This window comes from Atractosteus spatula, chromosome 3 (assembly GCF_055471065.1).
Source record: "Atractosteus spatula isolate fAtrSpa1 chromosome 3, fAtrSpa1.hap1, whole genome shotgun sequence".
NCBI lineage: Eukaryota > Metazoa > Chordata > Actinopteri > Semionotiformes > Lepisosteidae > Atractosteus > Atractosteus spatula.
Genome location: NC_142708.1, coordinates 22423128 through 22442862, shown reverse-complemented (window position 1 = coordinate 22442862; position 19735 = coordinate 22423128). Strand labels below are relative to the sequence as shown.

The window sequence follows — 19735 nt, the reverse complement described above, 5'->3', positions numbered from 1 at the left end:
AAAGGAGTTTTGCATTTCTTACCTTGTTATTTTTTATATCAGGATGTGGTGGAGAGTCCAGGTCCACGATAGTGTGCAGAATGTCATGCGTGAGGTTTACCAGGTGTACTATGGGATTGGCAACAACAGTTTTTGCACTGGCAGTGCATGCTAATAGGAGAGGAATGGAGGCTTGCTGTTGTGTGGGGCTGACAGAAGCTTGTACTGCAATGTCCTGGAAGAATGTAAATGAGTTAGTTACACAGTATGTACTGCACAGATGTAACAATGTCACAGAACTTCAGATCAGTCTATATCAAATTAAAAATAATTTTTTATCCATGTTAGTTTTAGTATTACATTTTTAAAATATACTTTTGCATTTCCAAGACAGACAAAAAATGCTTGTTTACAGCACATGAATATTCATCTCAGCAAAGGCATGGCGCTTTCAAAATTACAACTTTCAAATTAAAGGACTTCTAAAATCCAGTTCCATCTCAAACGGTCCTGTAGCTATACACTATGGTCAGCCTGTTCTTATGTCTGTTCTTATGTCACTAAGTAAAGAATCCTGGATTATTTTGGTGAAAATGGGGTACCGGGCACCAGTCTTTTATTACATTTTTGCTATGAGAAATTCAGTTCAGAGTTATGTCTGAGGACTGCCTGAATTACAATCTAGTCACATGTGAGGAAGGTAAGTCTACAAGATGTGCATCCTCCCTGATAATAAACAGAACAATAGCCCATTCAATTATCATATTACCTGTTGGGATTCCTGCAGAAGGAGAATCAGCTCCATCCTAACTGAAGCCAGGCCTCCTCCATGTGAGCCGTGGAGACTGCAGTAGCTGAGAAACATTCGGAAGAGAGGCTGGTTCTTTAGAAGCCACTGCCTCTTCCGCTGAAGATACTCCTTGTGCTTTACAGCTCTCTGCTGGTTATAGAGATCCTCTGCGGACAACCCAGTGGAAGGGATCTCATTGACATTTCCAGCTATTCCTTCTACAAGATCCTCTAAATCTGGATTGTACCCACAAGCTTTCTGCAAAGCTAAAACCTCCCTCTCTAGCCAGTGGTACAACTGATACCTCAGTTTACCGCCATCTAACTCATATCCAGTGGATAATGTCCTGAGTTCTGCAGTAAGGATTTTTAGGCAGGCACTGAACTTTAACTGAGCAGCAATAATGTCTTCTGAAGGGCTTATGATGTCCCCGTCTTCAATGGTTGTTGAGGTTTCTGTGTAAGATGAACTCATAATAGGGGTCTCTTTGAGGACATTGTTATTCTCCGTTTTAACATTTTTCATAGATAGTCCACATTCTTCATCCTCAGAGTCTGGGTCCTTATCACTGTCCCATTTTAAATCCAAAGGTTCATCCTGAATAATCAAGGAAGGCTGACTCCAGTTAAAACTGAGAGCAGAATCTGACAGGCTGTCTGATGCCCTATCAGAGACAGATCCAAAGCCATTAACCACTGGCTGAGACCAATCAAAGTCAGAGGCTTTTTCCTGCTTGGTCTCTACATTCAGCAATACATTTTTGCTGTTAGCTGACAGAGTGGAACTGTCTTTGCTCAGCACAGGTTTAAATTTCTTGACCACCTTTGGCATCTTAGACAAGACCTCCAGTGCCAGCATAGGGCACCCGGCTTTAAAGTGAGAATGTGCAGCTGTAAAGAACAGTCTCCTTTCCACCAAGTTAATTGTATCAGCAAAGCTGCTCTCAACAGTTAGACCCATTCTGGTTGAAGATTTCTCTGAAGATGCAAAATGCCGACGGAGTAGGAGAGGGTGTGTCCGTAGATAAGTATAAAAGTTGAAAACGGAAGGGTTACAAAATGCAGACATTGCAGCGGTGCCTGAAATCAATAAATAAAGATAATTAGTGTGATGTTAGAACACATTTAAGCAAAAATAAACATTTTAATTACTAATAAATAAAATACTATATATTATTATCATACATAATCTATAACTGTAGCTATCTGAGAGATAACACCACACACACACCCCAAATGGTTATTTTGCACTATTACTCCTGTCTTACAATCCTGTCGACATGTTTTAGAACTTGTATTTCAGTACAGTTCCTACTTTACTGCAAGTTTGAAATCCTATCTAGAAAGAAAGACAACTTCTGTTCATTCCTTGCAGGATGGGAAAAAGTTTAAACAAACTTTAATTCAAGAAGAGCTGAGAACTGTAATTGAGTTTGCCCTTGTAGCCCAGAGTGATACTATCTGAGACATGATAGTACAGGTGCTGCACAATGGTATTACAAAGTAGTATGGGGCCTGGTTCAACTAGGCAATGTAGAGTTAAGGTGCAATAATTCTCTTTTTCAGGATTTCAACTGCCATTTTTGTAACACTGAAAGTACAGTTACTTGAAGACAAAAAAAGATGGCAATATTTTACTATTTTAGAAATAAGAATCCAGGAAATAGTCAACATGCATTTTAGAAAAAAGTAGATCTTTAACTAACCTATTTAGAATTCTCTGAACAAGGAACAATAGTAATCAACACAGAATATTTGATACGGTATATGTCGATTTTCAGAAGGCTTTTGATAACGGTCCTCAAAAAATTAATTCTCAAATTACGGGCAGTAGGCATTTGGCAAAAAGTGTGATTGAAAAGAAAATTAGTTAATAGAAAGACAGCTGAGTACAGATAAGGGGAGAATATTCAAACTGGGGTGATGCAGTTAGGGCAGTACAACAGGGATCAGTAGTGGGACCACTGGTTTTCCTAATGTACTGTACACTAATGACCTACTTATAGAATAGACAACTTTGCAGAAGATTCCACAACACGCAAAATAGAAAAAAACTATAGAACCATTGCACTCAAATTTGACATTGATCTCAGTCTTTAAGTTAGCATACTGAATTTGTTAATCATAAGGTTGGACATTATTTTCATATAGTTAGATTCCATAGCAGGGTAAGCTTTGTTAATTACAATTAATCTACATACATAGAGAACCTATATATCCATATAATGTTCATCTCACTGTACTGTTGTATGAAGAGACAAGGCTGTCCTGTTTCCCCTACTGTTTGCTATTTAATTAGAACCCCTGCTTTACCAGTTTTTTGCCTCTATCAACGTAAAGAACATGGAATGCTACATCTATCATCATTAATCCTGAAGATATCCTATTATTTTCAGAGAACAATTTTCCCTTCTCCTCTTTGTTAAAATGAAACTTCACAAGTTTTCAGGATATGAAGCAAATTGGTCAAAGGCAAGCTTCCTTCAAGTCCAACACTACAAGATGTGGTTGTGCCTGTATGTATACCAGTGTTCAATACTGGAGTAGATACCTTCACATTTCTAAATCTTTATCAATAATATTCTTAGAAGACTTGAGCTGGATTTAAATACATGGATAAAAATTGCCAGCTCTTTTCACATTTTCATTTGCAAATTATTTCAAAGAATAATGATTTCAAATAATTGTTCTGTACTCATTAACGTTTACAGTTCAATGCTTCCAAATCATCCCTGCCACGAAAGTCAGACTAAACAGTACTCAATGTATTATAATGAATATTAGGTCTCGGTTACTTTCTGAGACAATGCAAATTATATTTTGGCCCCAATATTCCTTATATGATCATAGATCAGCTTATAGGAAAAAGCCATAGTAAAACTGAATCAAAGTAATGATCACACTTCATTAGTTCATTAATGATCACATATCATCCAGGTGCCACCTCTTTGTTTTTTATATGACACTTCAAAGCCTTGCAATTTTATGAAGTATGTCACACTAGAACGTTTGTCCTTTTCCTCTAAGCCTGTGTTCTGCAATGTGTGTCTACTGTGCTCCCTCACGCACAGAGCGCCTGCCTCAAACCCAACAGGATAAGATCAGTTTAAGAGTCCAAACAATGGGATAGATGTCTTATGTCGTATTTATTAGGAGAGCCATATAAACCACTGGTGATTAGTGGTATTTGGAGTAGGGATAATTCTCATCTAAATTTTTGGGATATTGTCTGGAATGATTAATGTTCTGCTTTAAGAAACCTCTCCACATTAATTGTACCTACAGAATAGACTTAACCACTCAGATACAATTTAAAATGATTTTCACTGACATCCCTTTGTGCACTATGCCTCTAGGGAGAAGTGGGTATCTTTTTCATATTGTGTGGGAATAATGTGGCCATGTTATGGGGGTGGATATGCTAAACTTTATCTGTACTGAAGAAGAATGTTCCTTGTTCTGTGCTGACCATTTTGCTGAAGGGGATGTTCGGGATTCTCTTTGGTATAATGAAGGAGGGGGTCATGTGAAATAATGACTGCTTCTTTTTACTACTTTGTTATGTAAAAAATGTTTTGTACCAGTACAGTTAGTATAAAGCTGATTTGTATCTGCTGTCCTTATAAGGTAGTAAAAGACTGTGGTAACCTTTGAATCTTTACAATCATTAGGTCTTGTGTTGTCCCTGTTAAGATCACACGTGCAATAGTTTACATACACTATATAAAAAAGGGGCAAATGTTTTAACTGTTACAATCACTTTCCTTTGTAATTGCAAGAACAAGAATAGGATTAGTGTATTCATAAAATAATTAAAAGGGAACTTTATTTTAATGAGAATTTCTTGTTTCTTGTAGTCTCTTTTCTGTGTCCACGATGGGTAGAAGGAAGACACTGGTAAATATGAGATGCCAGAAAACACAGGTAAGTGCGGGGAAAGTATTTTGGATTTTACAGATAAAATCCCCCTTAAACATAATTTGTTCATTAAACCCAAAGGCCATTAAACCAAGGGTTAACTGTATTTGAAACATATGACCTACAGTAGTACTCAATTTAAAAAAAAAGATAGAAAAAGCCTAATAAAAAGGAAAACAAAGCACAGTGGTGCTTAGAATAATTGGACAAAAGCGTCAATATAAATTGTCGCAATAAGCACACCTGCACACCGTACAAGGAGGGAGGCTTCATTATTCTCACTGTGATTCTTTAGTATAACACCCACCTGTGCATGCATTTATGCTGCTGTCTTGCACTGGCTGCTCCAGCAGAGTATCCAGAGCCCTGCTGTAGTCTTCCAGAATCCAGTTGGCCACGCTCCTCAGGAAAGGGTCTGGATGCATCTGGGATGAGGTGAATGTTCTCTCCTGAGCATTGTAGCCCAAGATCTCCTTTTGCAGTATGCTCTTGTACATGGAGGACACCTCAAATTCAGATTCAAAGAGCCTTGAGATCACCAGGGCAAGCTGAATGTCATGCATTCTCTCTAGACAAACCTGAAAAAAAAAACACATGGAACAAACTCCAATGGTTGTGTTCATTCACTTCTGGTGAATTTTTCCACACATTTCACAATCGTGAAAATATTTAAACACATCACAAAATGTGATGTAGAGCAGTTTTCACACAAAGTACATGTCCTGTTCTTTTAAAAGAAAGAGTAAAAAAGTTTTATGACTGAGTAAGAAAACCATATTTGTTTAACATAAATTGACTTGTATTAATTATACTTAAGAAAGCAAATTATCTGTTTTCAAGACATATTATGGTATTCTCAGTAAACACAATAATTTAATATCTAATTTTAAATTGTCACACTATATAAGAATAAATAAAATAAAAATCATGGCATGTTAAATGAACACCTCCACCTCTAAATTCCATGGAATCCTATTCTTAAAAGTGTTTCATACATATGCAGTGTTATAGACAAGATCAGCAGAAAATCTGGAATGGTGTTTTAATACCGATGATGATGTTTTCGCACGTTCTTAAAATAAATCTGATCTAAAAAACTTATATTGCTTAATTATCAGAAAATATTTAATCACAGGGTTTGGGACTTAGCATTTCACTCTTGGGGTTACAGCTGTGATTAACAGATTACCTATATGAAAAAATACATATCATAGCATGTGTGTATTTTCTGGGGAATACATAATGATCTGTATCAACTCCTCTATCTCTACTGCTTTCACATTTTATCTCCAATACTGTTAATGTAATAATACTTCAGCTTACAGGCACAAACATAAAGCATAAGGAATTCTCAAGAGCTTCAGCAATTAGATTAATTTTGCAGGAGTGTGATACATTATTCATATTACCTCAACTGCATCCTTTAAAGAGCCAGCCAGAAGGAAGAATGCTGCAGAATGCTGGAAGCGCTGTTTTCCTAAAAGGGAGAAGGCATTTTTCAGAGCTGCCTTTCTCCACCTGTCTTCGCTGAAATTGTTACTGAAGAATTCAGTCATCTTTGTATTCTTCTGAGACCTTGATATGATAAAAGAAGAGCCATCTACAGTGAGACTATTTTTCTTACATTTGTAATTTGGTATCTTTAATACAATATACGGCATTAACAGGCTTTGCTGTTATTTGTATACTGTGAAGGATTTAAAGCACAAGAAATAACTACTGAAATGAATATACATTTTTGCACGTTGTAATGGCTGTCAGTATATACTTTAATATGCTGTTTAAAAATTGCATACCTGTATAAGCCCCAAACTACAGCTTTCTTCTTCATTGCAAGATAAAAAATTGCTGCATCCAGAGGATCATTATTTCTTTGAAAAGCTGCTTTTGCTACCTATTAAAAACACAATACATCCACTCCTGAATATGGAAACAATTAAACCATAGCATTATATCAAAAGAACTATTCACAATGGAAAAAAATGAGGACATCTTATAGTGAGTGAGAGTAAGGAGAGAAATCAAGTAAAATATTAATATTTGACCTCCATTACTGTGTATACATGCACATTTTATGAGTGATGCATCCTTTTCTGTTCACATTAAACAAATAAAACTGTCCCACTATACAAGAATAAATCAAAATAGGATAAAATATCATTACAAACAAGTGTTAACTAAATTACTGGAAAATATAAACTACTGGTATACCTTCTCAATGCTTCTGCGCAGTGTGTTTGTGTTTCGCACCCACCAGCCTATTCCCATAGCTCTCAACTCTGACCATGTGGGGTCCCCTTTCTGCATTGCAGGCAGCATATTCAGCAACTCCTCCTCAGCTTCAGAATGAAAGGCCCAGGCGAAATGGCAAGTAGACAAACCTGCATGAAAAAAACAACTTGAAATAGAACTAAAATAAATTCTGCATTCTTAAAGACTTTAGCACACAAACATAAAGTAGGCACGTGGGTTGGTATTGAGTAAGAATTTGTTTACTGAATTAATTCCATTATGATAAAATGAAAACAGTGGGGACCTGAAGAACATTATTTTAAAGTTGGTAAGTGAACATTTTAGGGTAAATGAATCAAGATTGATATCCATTGACAAAACTGATCAAATTTCTGTTCCTGACATGAAAGAAGTCAAGTGCAATCATTCTCTAGACTGATATCTCTAAATGATGAAGGAACAAATACTACGCAGTATTTGATGTACCAATATTTGTTTTTTTAGATTAATGTAAAATATTTAATATAAGTAACATTGGAATAACTTAAACTTCTAATGGATTGCCTTTGAAAAAACAACAGACAATCCTCTACAAATGGCCTACCTTGACGAAGAAGCTGTGCCCGATGTGCTGGAGGCAGAGAAGTTAAAAGAAAGGTGTGTAGTCTCACAGCTAAAAGAAACTTCAAGCCACACTCATCAAGAGTCTCTCCACCTTTACAATAACAAAAATCATTGTTAACAATAAAATATTTTCAATTAACAATAATAAACATTAAAACAAAATTTCAAAAAATCATCTAAACCTTTACCTTTATTTTTATCTTGGCTCTCTCCAATATCTGTACTGGTGGTTGCAATAGTGTCTGCTAAAGCCATTAAAGACATCTGCTCCAGTCGGGTCAGTCCAGGTAAACTAGAGTGTAAAAGGTGGCTTGAAAGAACCTGGGCATGTTCCGGGCCAAAATAGGTGGGACTGTACTGGGAGAGGTCAATCACCTTTGGTTTTGTACCCTCCTGCTCACTATCTATCAGATCAAAGTCATCAGTTGCCAAACTAGGGGCCTGAAAGAGCTCATCATAGCTATCAGTTTGGCTTACATGATTTTCCTTGCTCAGAGTGGCACTGACGGTTTTATCCTTTGCTTTAGGGGATGCATCTTCATCAGCTGCTAAAAGAGCATAAAGTGGAAGGGGAGGAATGGAGTCAATCTCTGTGTAGTCAGAGTTCTCTGGTTTGTTGAATGTTTTAGGGTCTCTAGCTGTGCTTCCACTGGCACTGATTGTCAAAGACCGGAGCCGGCGTTCATGATTTGTGCTGTTTTCTTGCAGAGCCACCACTTCACCTGCAATGCATTTGACCAGATGAGACAGAATGGCCTTAGCCCTGCGAACTTTTCCAAGGTCCATGAGCTCCATCAGCTGTACAGGATGATACTGTGGCAATGTGGGGAAAAGGTCATGAGCTGCTTCAAAGAGTCCATAATCTTCCATCTCAACAGGAAGATCATACATTGTTTTTTTGCCACTCAGCTTTTGAGCAAGGCTAGTCATAGATCTAGTAAGGGTCCGCTTGGGAGGTTGAGGATTTAATTCATTGGTATGACCTTGTTTTATTGCAGCTGGTATGGAGGTTGTGCTACCAGTGTCAACTTCTGTAGATGTTACCGTAGATTTGGCAGGTGGTTGCCACTGGGAGTAAACATGCATTTCACAGTCCATACCAATAACAAGAATGCCATCTCTCACCCAAGAAAGAGAAACAGGCAAGGGAAGAGATCCCTCAACTGAAGAAACGAGATCTACAGATCGAAGGAGAACAAATCTGGATGAAAACTGATCTCTTGCACCCTCCCATAGCAGTGAAGATGAAGGTACTGGTGCTTCGTTAACACCAGTCTCTGGCATTTTCCCAGAAAGCTGTCCATACATAAGAAGTTTGGAGCCAATGCCCACTGTTAAGATGTGGGATCCATCTTCCCTTGAGACCCAGTCTAAGTGAACAAGATTCTTGGCACTTGGCGTTACAAAAATGTCACTTGACAAATAGACATCTTGTTTATTGTAAACTGTTAAGTTATTGTCAATACTAATTCTCGGATCTAATATTGTGCTTGGTTCATCCAGGCTAAGAGTTTGTTCAAGGATCCATTGTGAACCACCAGTAGATTCACATTCAAAAATACCAACGTGCATTGCAAAATCTCTGCCACAATAATGTGAGGATGACTGCTTAAATGCCACAGCTATGCGGCTTGTATTACAGCAACTAACTTCAATGGGTCTCCCAGGCACACTGACTGTGCTACTGTTTATTAATCCATTCTCAATGAGCAAAGGCCACTCCTCCCAAATATATGTATAATCCAAAATTTCAGAACTGTCAGATTCAGTAGATGACATGGGCTGTGAATATGCTCTACATCTCCAGAAGCGAACTTTTTCATCAGAACAGGATGTAGCCAAAAGATAAGGAGCAAGGCCTGTCGGATGCAAGGATGAGGAGCTCAGATGCCCTGTTCGTAAAAAAAAACAGAAATATTGTAAAGATATTTTGACCAGTATTTACCTAAACATTTATATGAGGTCTCAAAGCAACCGAAAATAAAATAATCATCAAGAACTTAATTCAGCAGACACTGTGATCTCAAGCACAGACTTTGGCCTAATTTATTTCTTGGCTCCCTTTCTTCTGAAATAGATGACCACATTCAAAGCACAAAAGATTTACAGGAGGATTTCTTAACCAAAAGCTTGCTTTACAATACACCATCATATTAAAAGAACATTCTAACCTGCTGACGGGGTAGCTCTGATAATTTCCACTCCATCCGGCAACTTCAATTGTTCGCTATATACTCTTTCCGAGGTAAGAGTAAGTCTGCTAGCACTCTGTAGGTTATTCTTGCTAGCTTTATACTTCTGTGAGAGTGGAGAGGGGGTCCTGTCAGGAGAAAGGCCATACTGGTCCTCTGGCATCACAGTCAGAGAATCCATTTCAGTTGTATCTGACTTTTCATCTAAGAGCAATGATAGTTAATCACATTTATATTATTTAAACACATTGCAGGTATCAAAAAAGTATCCCAAAATCTGCATGATTTACAAGATTTACATGTTCACTTTTTATTCCTACACACGGCATTAACTATCGCTATTAAAATTTTTTTTTTTTTATTTATCAACAAACAGTTCACAATTCCATAACAATTAGGCGCCAATTTACCATTCATTAAAAACCTGAACTTCATTCTAAGTTAAAATTTTCAATCCCACTTTAATTAAAAAAAACTTTGCAAGCAGTTACTTCATTCTCTCAACCAAAACGTTTTAGAAACCCTTTAAATATATATGCATCTTCTATTGGGCTAATTCTCTGAAAATATGCAGAAATGGTATATAAGATAATACGAAGGATGTTACAGAATTTTACCTACCTAAAGTGATCTGTACTGATTTCAAATGCAGGTGCCACATGTGAAGCAACGAATGACCATTCTGAGTATATTCAACAACAACCAAAAAGAACTTCTCAGAGAATCCCTTTTGAGGCACTGTTAGGAAGGCAAACATTAGAACTGATGCATTAGTGCAAGAAGAAAGGCAATTAGAGCCATCAATATTTCACAACATCATTCCTAAAAGCACAAACCTTTTTACACAGGTAGGCCATGAACATCTAAGCACCATGCTATGCTCAACTAATGAAGATATTCTATGCCTATATCAAATATTTATTTTAGCTTATTATTGAAGTGATTGTCAATAATGGTCCCACAGAGCCACAGTCCAAAAGCATTTTAAATGTGGAAATAATGTTCTAAACGCAAAGAAAATGAAACTCTCTCCAAAATGAGTACAAGAATATATTCAAAATTCTATAAGATAAAAACAATATCTAAGATATCTGTCCACGGGATAACAATTTGATCTTTTAAAATCTCCATAACCAAAAGGGTGTATTGTATACACTTAAATATTGCAATAAATAATAAGATCAAACACTCTTAAAGTAATATTTTTGTACATAATGTTGTGAAATATCTTTTAAGTGCACAGAGATTATTTAAATAATTATAGTTACACCATTAATATTAAACTAAATAGATATCTCAAAGCCTAAATTGTGAAATATTGAGCATTGGCACAATCTTTTAAGTGGCATAAGCCAGTTTTAAAACAGTAAAACTTCCAGGCTATAGGAATCACCTAGGCTACAAGGCATATTGGATGAACCTAATTCTTTTTATAATTAGGTCTGGAAACACTGTAAAAGAACTTCATACTCAACAAAAAAATCATATATTAATTTGCTCAAGAAGAACTTTTTTTAAATTTCCATTAAATGCTGAAGTCGACTGACTACAGTACTTAGTTAAAAAAGTCAACTTAACCTACTGTTTTTCATATTTGCCAAAAATACCATGCGATTTGAAACATTAAATAAAGCATTATTATGTTAACATTCGTAAGCAGACAAAACAACTGAAAGACTAGAAACATGTCTGTTTTGTAAATCTTAGCCATTCTTTAAACCAGTTTAAACTTTACACAAGTCACAATGTATTTGTGGTTATCCACAGAACATCAGAATCTCTCTTGCTTTACCACTTTCTGTAATGCACACAAACTCCAAGAAAACAGTTAGTTCAGCATTCATATACAGCCTACCCTCACCCTTTTTTTGACTCATTTTAAAATTGGAAATTTCGATCACAGCATGAATTTCATTATTGATGCTTTAATATGAATATTGTTACAGCAAATAAAATAACTGAAGCATTTCAGAGACTTATTGGTCATGTGTGATATTTTCACATCACCAGTGTGTTCTGGTGCTAGACCTCCATTTGAGACCTGATTGTTCTTAGGTGTTTTATACTAAATTTTTTATTTGTACTTTGTGACATAATTCTGCGGCTTTAGCACACCCAGAAACAGGACATGGGTTTATTGGCCTTTATACATTTAAAAAAAACAACAAATTAGAATGTAAAGTTCACATTAGATAAACAAATCAGTTTTAGTTTTTTGGACATGCAAATACAGAACGATCTTCCTAAGAAAAACTGACAGAGACCCAAGTCATTTCAATCAATGTTGTCATGTCAGCTTCATTGTATTATACCATGTTTTGTCTTTAGTGCTTTTGAAAAAAGACATTCTTAATCATACCAGTTTCTGAAGACAGGGTTCCTTCCTGTGTGTTATCTGTGCTCTTGCAGCCCAAGATAAAGTCTTCTTCAAACACATGGAGAAGCTGGGTTTGCTTTCCATGCTGGAAAAGAAACAAAGGAAAAACAAATATAACACTTAACACACACAATTAAAATTGTAAGATTTAAATCACACAAAAAAAACTAGTAAACTGAGTAGTCTCTTCTTCCTGAAAACAGCATTACATTTTATTAAATGAATACACCTTAATATAAATTTCACATAATAGGTCACTTCCTGTATCATTTAAATTACCTTAAATACTTTAAATGAATATCTCTTCCAAAGAAGCACTTGAATAGACATTAGAATGAATGCCAATAAGACTGTTTTGCTGTTGATGCAGGTAGTTTATATTAATTTTCATAAGCAAAGAAATAAATGTACATACGAAATCTGTAATGGCGTCCAGTTCTATGATACATCCTGGCCTGGCAGTGGATTGCTGGCTCACAATATTAAAAACTTCTCCAAAACATCTCTGAACAAAAATAAATAAAATTTGAAAACATTAATTTTCTTTTGCAATTGACCAATATAAAAACACTTATTTTTTGGACTGAGGTAATGAAATGGACTAAAAAAAAAATAAGCCATGTTTTGTAAATGCTAATCAGTAGTTATGTTATATGTATGATCAAATATTCACTTAAAGTGTCAAATAGTATCTTCTATGCTTATAACAATTTTAATATTAATATAGCCTAGTTTGGATGAGAAGGTCTACACAAGCAGCCAATAAGTAGTGCTGCAGTAAGCAATCCAATCAAAGTCTACAGTAACTGATTCAATGTCAGATGTTCCTCATTATTAATATTTGTTCCTCTCTTAAGAATTAGAATTGTGTTCCTTAATACAGAAGTAAAAACACTGGATAGAAGCAGTGTATGCACCTTAAACATGCTATTAAAATTTCCATTATAACCAATAATACAATTTTTATCATCATAAACATTTTCATATTTCCTTACAGAGATTTCTGGATTTGACAGCTCACTCAACAGTTTTTTTGCTTCAATAACAGCCTGATACAATCTCAGGGAGTGTCCATCACTTGCCACAAAACACGCGCTGGGGGAATTGCCATAAGCCCCTAGAGCAACAAAATATAACCAAAATAAGCAGGAATCAGAATTGTGTGTTTCATGCACATTTTTTGGATGATGAAAAAAAACCGAAATCATTTGGCCAGCAGCCATATCATCCTGCAACTCACAAGTGGCAACCCACTGAAGCTCAGCAGGTGTGAGCCTGGTCAGTACCTGGATGGGAGACCTCCTGGGAAAGCTAAGGTTGCTGCTGGAAGAGGTGTTAATCGGGCCAGCAGGGGGCGCTCACCCTGCGGTCTATGTGGGTCCTAATGCCCCAGTATAGTGACAGGGACACTATACTGTAAAAAGGCGCCGTCCTTCAGATGAGACGTAAAACCGAGGTCCTGACTCTCTGTGGTCATTAAAAATCCCAGGGCATTTCTTGAAAAGAGTAGGGGAGTAACCCCATACTTTTCAAATAAAATATAATTAAATATAATCACATAGGAAGGTGCAGTACCTCTGCTCAAGATAAAACCTATGGTACCTAAACAAAATAGGACAAATGGTGTACTAGGAGAAGGAGGTGGAAGACTCAATATAACTCAGGATGGCATATACTGTATGATGTCTGGTTAACAAGCTTGATGCATCCAAATACGTTTCTAAATTTGCCTAAAATGGAAAAAAAGTTTCACGTTATAACTTGTTCCTAAAAATGTAATAAGCTAGAATGTCATTATATATGACATATAAAAAATTACTCATTAAACATTTAAATACTCATGGACAGAAAACTAAATTATTAAAAATAAATTGATGGAATACACCCTGTACAGAATAAAAGAATTCAACAGACAAGATTAAAAAATGACCAAAAGCTTTCAGCAATATTCACAGACAATATTCACAGACAGGGGTATCATTTTCACAAAACACTCTGACCTCTTATTCGGATGCCCATTAAACTCTAGTGAATTAAAACATTCTATATCCGTTTTTCTTCCCACACTGTGAGCTACACTTTGTATAATTTGGAAACATTAAAACACTTGAGGGAAAACTACCTTTCAGACAACAATATGAAAGAAAAACTCTTACCTAGGCAGTTGCTAGGTATTAATGTAGGAAGCCAAGCCACGTTAGAGAAGGCAGAAACATGCAGCGAGTTAATCCTGGCCAGCTCTGAGACTCCTCCGGAAAAGGAGAGTGGTCCCACAGGATCGACTCTCCAGAGAATCAGCTCACTGTAAATGGCATTGGGATCTTGGAAAGCTGCATCTTCCGATGCTCTGCTCAGTCGTTTGGACAGCGGATCATGATGAGCCCCCGCATCTGCAACCTTGATGTTGCTAAGATTATATACCTCGACCTCGGGTGTCTTTAGTGCATTGTGATGAGAGGTTGTTAGCAACAATGGCAATACTGAATGACAAGCCAGGTCATTGAGATGAAAACGGTGGCCACAGTATCTGGACTTGTGAGAAACACTCAGAACTGTAGAAAATGCCGACCCCTCTGCAAAACTAACAGCCCATTGGTTCAAACTTCCATCAGCGTGTTTGGAGATCATGAGGACGTTTGGAGTGAAGATGCTTAATTTTAGACTGCTGGAAGATTTGCTTTGGCCAAAAGAGAAAAGCATGGATGAGGAGCGAGCCATGCCAGTGGGCTTCTGTTTGCCCTGCTGAATGGCAAGATCCACATTCTTGGTGCAGGCATACATCACCACACTCCTGCTCAAAGAGTTGGCATCTCCAGTTGGGAAGGCTACTGGGATTCGGGAAACAAATGAGACCTTTGGAAAAAAAACAAAAAGAAACAAGTACGCAATGGATGCATTTTTTTAAGTGATGCAAAGATAAAACCACATTGACCATCAATGGGTTAACATTCTGACAGACCTTTTAACATCATGCTCTCAGCAAGTCAAAAGGTAATACTGCTAAGGTGGGTCACCTGTGTACAGTACTTTCTCACAAAATCTTTCCCCCTTCAGTTTGTTTGACTATGCTTAAGACATTTTATAAATGAGGTTTAACAAGTATGAAACAAAAAAAATAATGTGAAATGCAAAAAAGTGAGCAACCATTGACAGATTTTTATGTGCCAAAGACAAAAGACAACTAAATATGTTTAAGTGTCAATTTAAGCTAAATTTAAGGATTCCTGAATGCAGATCCAAACAGTACTATTTATTTTAGTACCGTAAGTAGGGCTATGGGTTTTTGATGGCTTGTTTTTTTTTACACTTTAAAACTGCACTGGACATCCTAAGGTCAGCACAGACATTTAGGATTTAATTAAAAATCTAAACTAGGGTCTCCAACCTTTAAGGTCACTTGTTTCTGTAAGTGGGATTCATATTTTGACATGAAATACTCTCTAAAGTGCTTCATTTCACAAATTACCAGTTTAATCACAATATAAAAATAATATTGTCAATTTAATAGTGACCTATGGGTCCTGCTGTACTGGGCCATTCCGGAACAGGGTGGAAGCCCCTGACTTAATCAATATTAATTTAATACATTAACTTGTGTCATTAGGAAATATACACTTCATTACAGAATTATAGCCATGGAAAAAAAATTTTTCAAAAAACAGTCATAAGAAATGGATACATCAGCTATTTTAAACAGTATTTTTGTAATTGACTGCATACTGTATATTGACTGCAAATATCTACCTAGTGTGCTCTATGCATCCTGTACACAGGGTGATTAGGACCAAAATGCAATGATATACCAAAGGATAACACCTAAAAAAACAAAAGCATGATAAAGGACTGACTGATCTGATACATTGCCTTGAAAACTGTTACATTAATTGTCCAGCAGATCCAAAGCAAAATTAGAGGGTTAATAAAGCTACTCCAGATGTCAAGAAAAAGAGTGTTTTAACTTGCCAAAAAACTAGAAAAATGATAAATTACTAAACAGCAAAATAAAAACATTTTACTAAACAAGGTCAGTATTTGATCCACAGCAAGTGTTACATGAGTATAGAACCCTGTTTTGTTGGACTTCAGAAATATAAGAGTACTAATGATATGTAAAAGAAAATTGCAGCATAATTTAATAAAACTATGCTATTTCTTAAGTTTCATACATTTCCTAATAAAGATGTCTTTCCAATGTTAAAAATGGATGCCAAAAAACGAATTCCACATGGACAAATTTTAAGATCTATGACAAAAGACAGGATTAAACAATAGAAGATGCTCAAATTTAATAGTAAACTATAAACCACTTGCACATATATCAAATATCAAATATGAGCTCCTTATAAACTTTTTAAATACAGGTCAGGCATCATGTTCATAATCACAGAAACATAATAAAAAAACATATTACGCTAATTCTATCAAATTCTATTCAGATTCAATCAAATGCACCAAGTACAGTTAATTTCCTGAGTTAGTCAATTTAGAGATTAGTCCCAGAAATGTGAAATATTTTAATAATATAATATCTAGCAGTAGTAATAAAAGGATCTTCTTTTCTTTGACAAAGCATCTGTTTATACACCCACTTAGATTAACTGTCCAGGAGATATTTTCACAAATAGCTTCAAACATGTACACATACAGAAATGTCTATTAACAGCACTGTTCTACTGTGGATACTTATAAATATTTAATAATGATCTGTAGATATGTGCAAATTACACATCTTGTAGTAACGGAAAGACTAACTGAAATCAAAAGCAAGTCAGTTTACTAAAGATTGTTTAATGATCATTATGCTCATTATGTGGTTTCAAGTGAAGCTATTACAATTTCTTGAGGCTAGAGAACTGAATTATATGTTAAAAAACTGGTGAAAGAAGTATAGCTCTAAGCATCCAATAAACAGATTGTTTTCTTATTTTATGTTGTATCTAAGCTTTCCTCCTGTTTGATACTGATCTGTTCCTTTTTGACACAAAGAACTGATACTCCAAATGTAACAATATTGTTAGGTTGCCATGTCTTTTTAATCTTTAGATGTATACAGTATTGGTCTGTTACGGGGGCAGAAACAGTTATTACAGTATTAATGAAGTGAACAACTGTTGCATGCACAACAAGAAGCTTTAAAAACAGCAAAAATGTGTTTCTGCCTCCTAAACATTTGTATTTTACCTAGATACAGTAAACAAATATCTGTTTAATGAACTTTGAGTCTTACCCACAAAGTCAGCTAAAAGGGGAGTTTTGTCTTTAAAATCAGAAATACCAGACCTTCCACGTAATAACAATGAAATACACATATAACAAAAAAGAGTAAAAATAATATAAATACTATATGGGTTTAAAATTCAAGGATAACAATGGTTCCCTTAGGTGGTAGGTCAATAGTTTATGATTGGTGTATGCTTTAGCTAATTTTATAAAGTGTATTTATGAAAAAAATATAAGAACAAGTTTCACTGACTGTGTTGTATCCAAGTAAGTCAAAATATCCAGAAAGCATATACAGTATATGTACTCAGATAACAGTGGGTTTCTTAGTCTGAAAACCATTATTTGTGATATAATGGACATTCGGCAATAATGGAACAAATCAAGATTTATTCCATGCTGAAAAGAGACAACAGCCAAAACGTCTCTTTTCTTCTCTTTTCAGCATGGAATAAACCTTTACTTGTTCCTTTGCAGCCTGCGTATGCTGACGCAGCTACCTACTTGAACTAATTCGGCAATAATTGACACTCCTTCCCCCCATTAGTCCTTTAAACCAAGTGTTTACTGTATATATATATAGGATTCTGTATTGCTGAGGTTTTTATTTTGAGAAAAAGAACTGTACTTTTTCAATTTTGTTATATAGACTAAATTCAATACCATTGTACACCTGCTTTCTACTACTGCCCAGAAAAGTATTAGGTATGTAATGTTCAATGTACATTACAAGTGCAGCAGAATTTGAAGGCCACCATAAAACAAAATGTAAGGAATAAAACAAATATGGTAACTGTCTGTGCCCCTAGCTACCACACATGTATAAGTCATAAAATAACTGCTATACAGTACATTTTATGTAAAGAATATAAGCTCTAGATCAACGTACCTGCACTTGACGAAACATGCCAGGCTGATACTCATCCAACCAGTCAACGTGCCAGACTAACAACGAACCATCCATGGGATGAATACTGAACAACATGTCTGCATTCTTGTTCCATTCGGCCAACAGCACTTCAATTTCATGGTCAATAGCAGCTGCCGGTAATGGTATGCCAATACTGTAGGAGCTTTTTTCGCCATCTGAGTCTCGTTTTCCTAAAGACCCTTTCTGATCATCCTCATTGCAGCTGATTTCTAGCAAAAACGTAAGTAACTATTAGTAACAACCAAAAAAATTATACTGAATCTGGGTACACTTGAAAGCCTAATCCCATTTTAAGTCTAAATTATTTACAAATTGCAATATGCAGGATTAAACAGTTCATCCCCACAAAAAAAATAAATCAATGAGTTATCACAATATGGGAAAAGAAATTTGAAAAAGTGGTCATCTTGGCTTTTTTCCCACATTAGATATATAAAGGTTACAATCTACAGATGAATGCATTCAAGAAAATAAAAGCAGACCCCACCTCCAAACATAGTTATAGTACAAGCATTAGTTCCCATTAAATTAGGTACAGAAGGGTTTAAACATCTGAGAATTTAACATTTGCAAATTTGGTTATTTGTGATTCAGTCTGGTCTTTTATGGAAGAAGAGCAGATTGGGATGAAACGGAGCTGAAGGTTGTTAATCGCAACTTTCAAATTAGTGGTACGACAGACTAGGATCATAAAATGAATATAGCTAGTAAGTGACCTCTTCCTAAAGAAAACTCCAGGCTCTGCTGTCTGGAGTGTAGTGAATGACAGACTGGAGGGGACTTCACAAGTACACTGACAGTTTTATTGCCCATCTCTTTAGCACACTAATCACAGAGGCAAAGACAGTAAGCGTAGGCTGGACACAGAGAGATTCATGTTTATTTGACCTATTTGCTATAAGTTCGTGATTACTGTTGTTTCTTCTACGTGATCTATGTTACCTAAATTAACTTAAAGCCAATGAATTACTACTTTAATTATCATATAAGGGAGTGTTATTAATGTCTTTTAACCATAAATACAATATGCTGTAATACATTATGTGATAGTATAAGGGTGGACGTTACGAATTTGGCTATTTGCAATGGTCTTCTGCACTGAACTCTCGCAAATGTTGAGACCCTACTGTAAATAAAAAATAAATATTAATTAGAAACTTGTTGATGTTTAATTGCACCTTCATCGGACTTGGCATCCATCTGGCAGGTCTCCTCAGTGCTGGTTTCAGGAGATTGCTGTTCCAGACTCATCCGCAGCTGCTGCAAGAAGACTTCCATTGACAAGCTGAAGTGCAGCTCCTTGTTGTTCAGCCAGTGTACCACAAAGGGACCACTCTGCTCTTCAGTGTCATCCACGATCAAAGATGAGATGGAGGGAAGCAGTGGAATGTCTACACGCAATAAATTCAAGCCATTGATTTATACTGTCACACTCTCCATGAATAAATATCAGAAATAAATCAATCTAAATGA

At 35.9% G+C, this 19735-nt stretch overlaps 1 protein-coding gene across 7 annotated transcripts in view; it reads right to left on the bottom strand.

Annotated features, from left to right (window-relative positions):
- Positions 1–19735, bottom strand: part of dmxl1 (Dmx like 1) — a 94813-nt gene that overhangs the window by 31490 nt on the left and 43588 nt on the right. For all 7 annotated transcript variants that reach the window (XM_088910523.1, XM_088910530.1, XM_088910526.1 and 4 more), the window contains 16 exons: positions 19441–19653; positions 18221–18471; positions 14268–14964; positions 13107–13228; positions 12527–12616; positions 12094–12196; positions 10356–10472; positions 9714–9938; positions 7731–9434; positions 7523–7633; positions 6898–7067; positions 6483–6580; positions 6096–6261; positions 4994–5264; positions 749–1848; positions 23–214 (listed from right to left, as the gene is read on the bottom strand). In XM_088910523.1, coding sequence (XP_088766649.1) covers positions 23–214; positions 749–1848; positions 4994–5264; positions 6096–6261; positions 6483–6580; positions 6898–7067; positions 7523–7633; positions 7731–9434; positions 9714–9938; positions 10356–10472; positions 12094–12196; positions 12527–12616; positions 13107–13228; positions 14268–14964; positions 18221–18471; positions 19441–19653 — 5630 coding nt within the window. The remainder of the gene's footprint in view (positions 1–22; positions 215–748; positions 1849–4993; positions 5265–6095; positions 6262–6482; positions 6581–6897; positions 7068–7522; positions 7634–7730; positions 9435–9713; positions 9939–10355; positions 10473–12093; positions 12197–12526; positions 12617–13106; positions 13229–14267; positions 14965–18220; positions 18472–19440; positions 19654–19735) is intronic.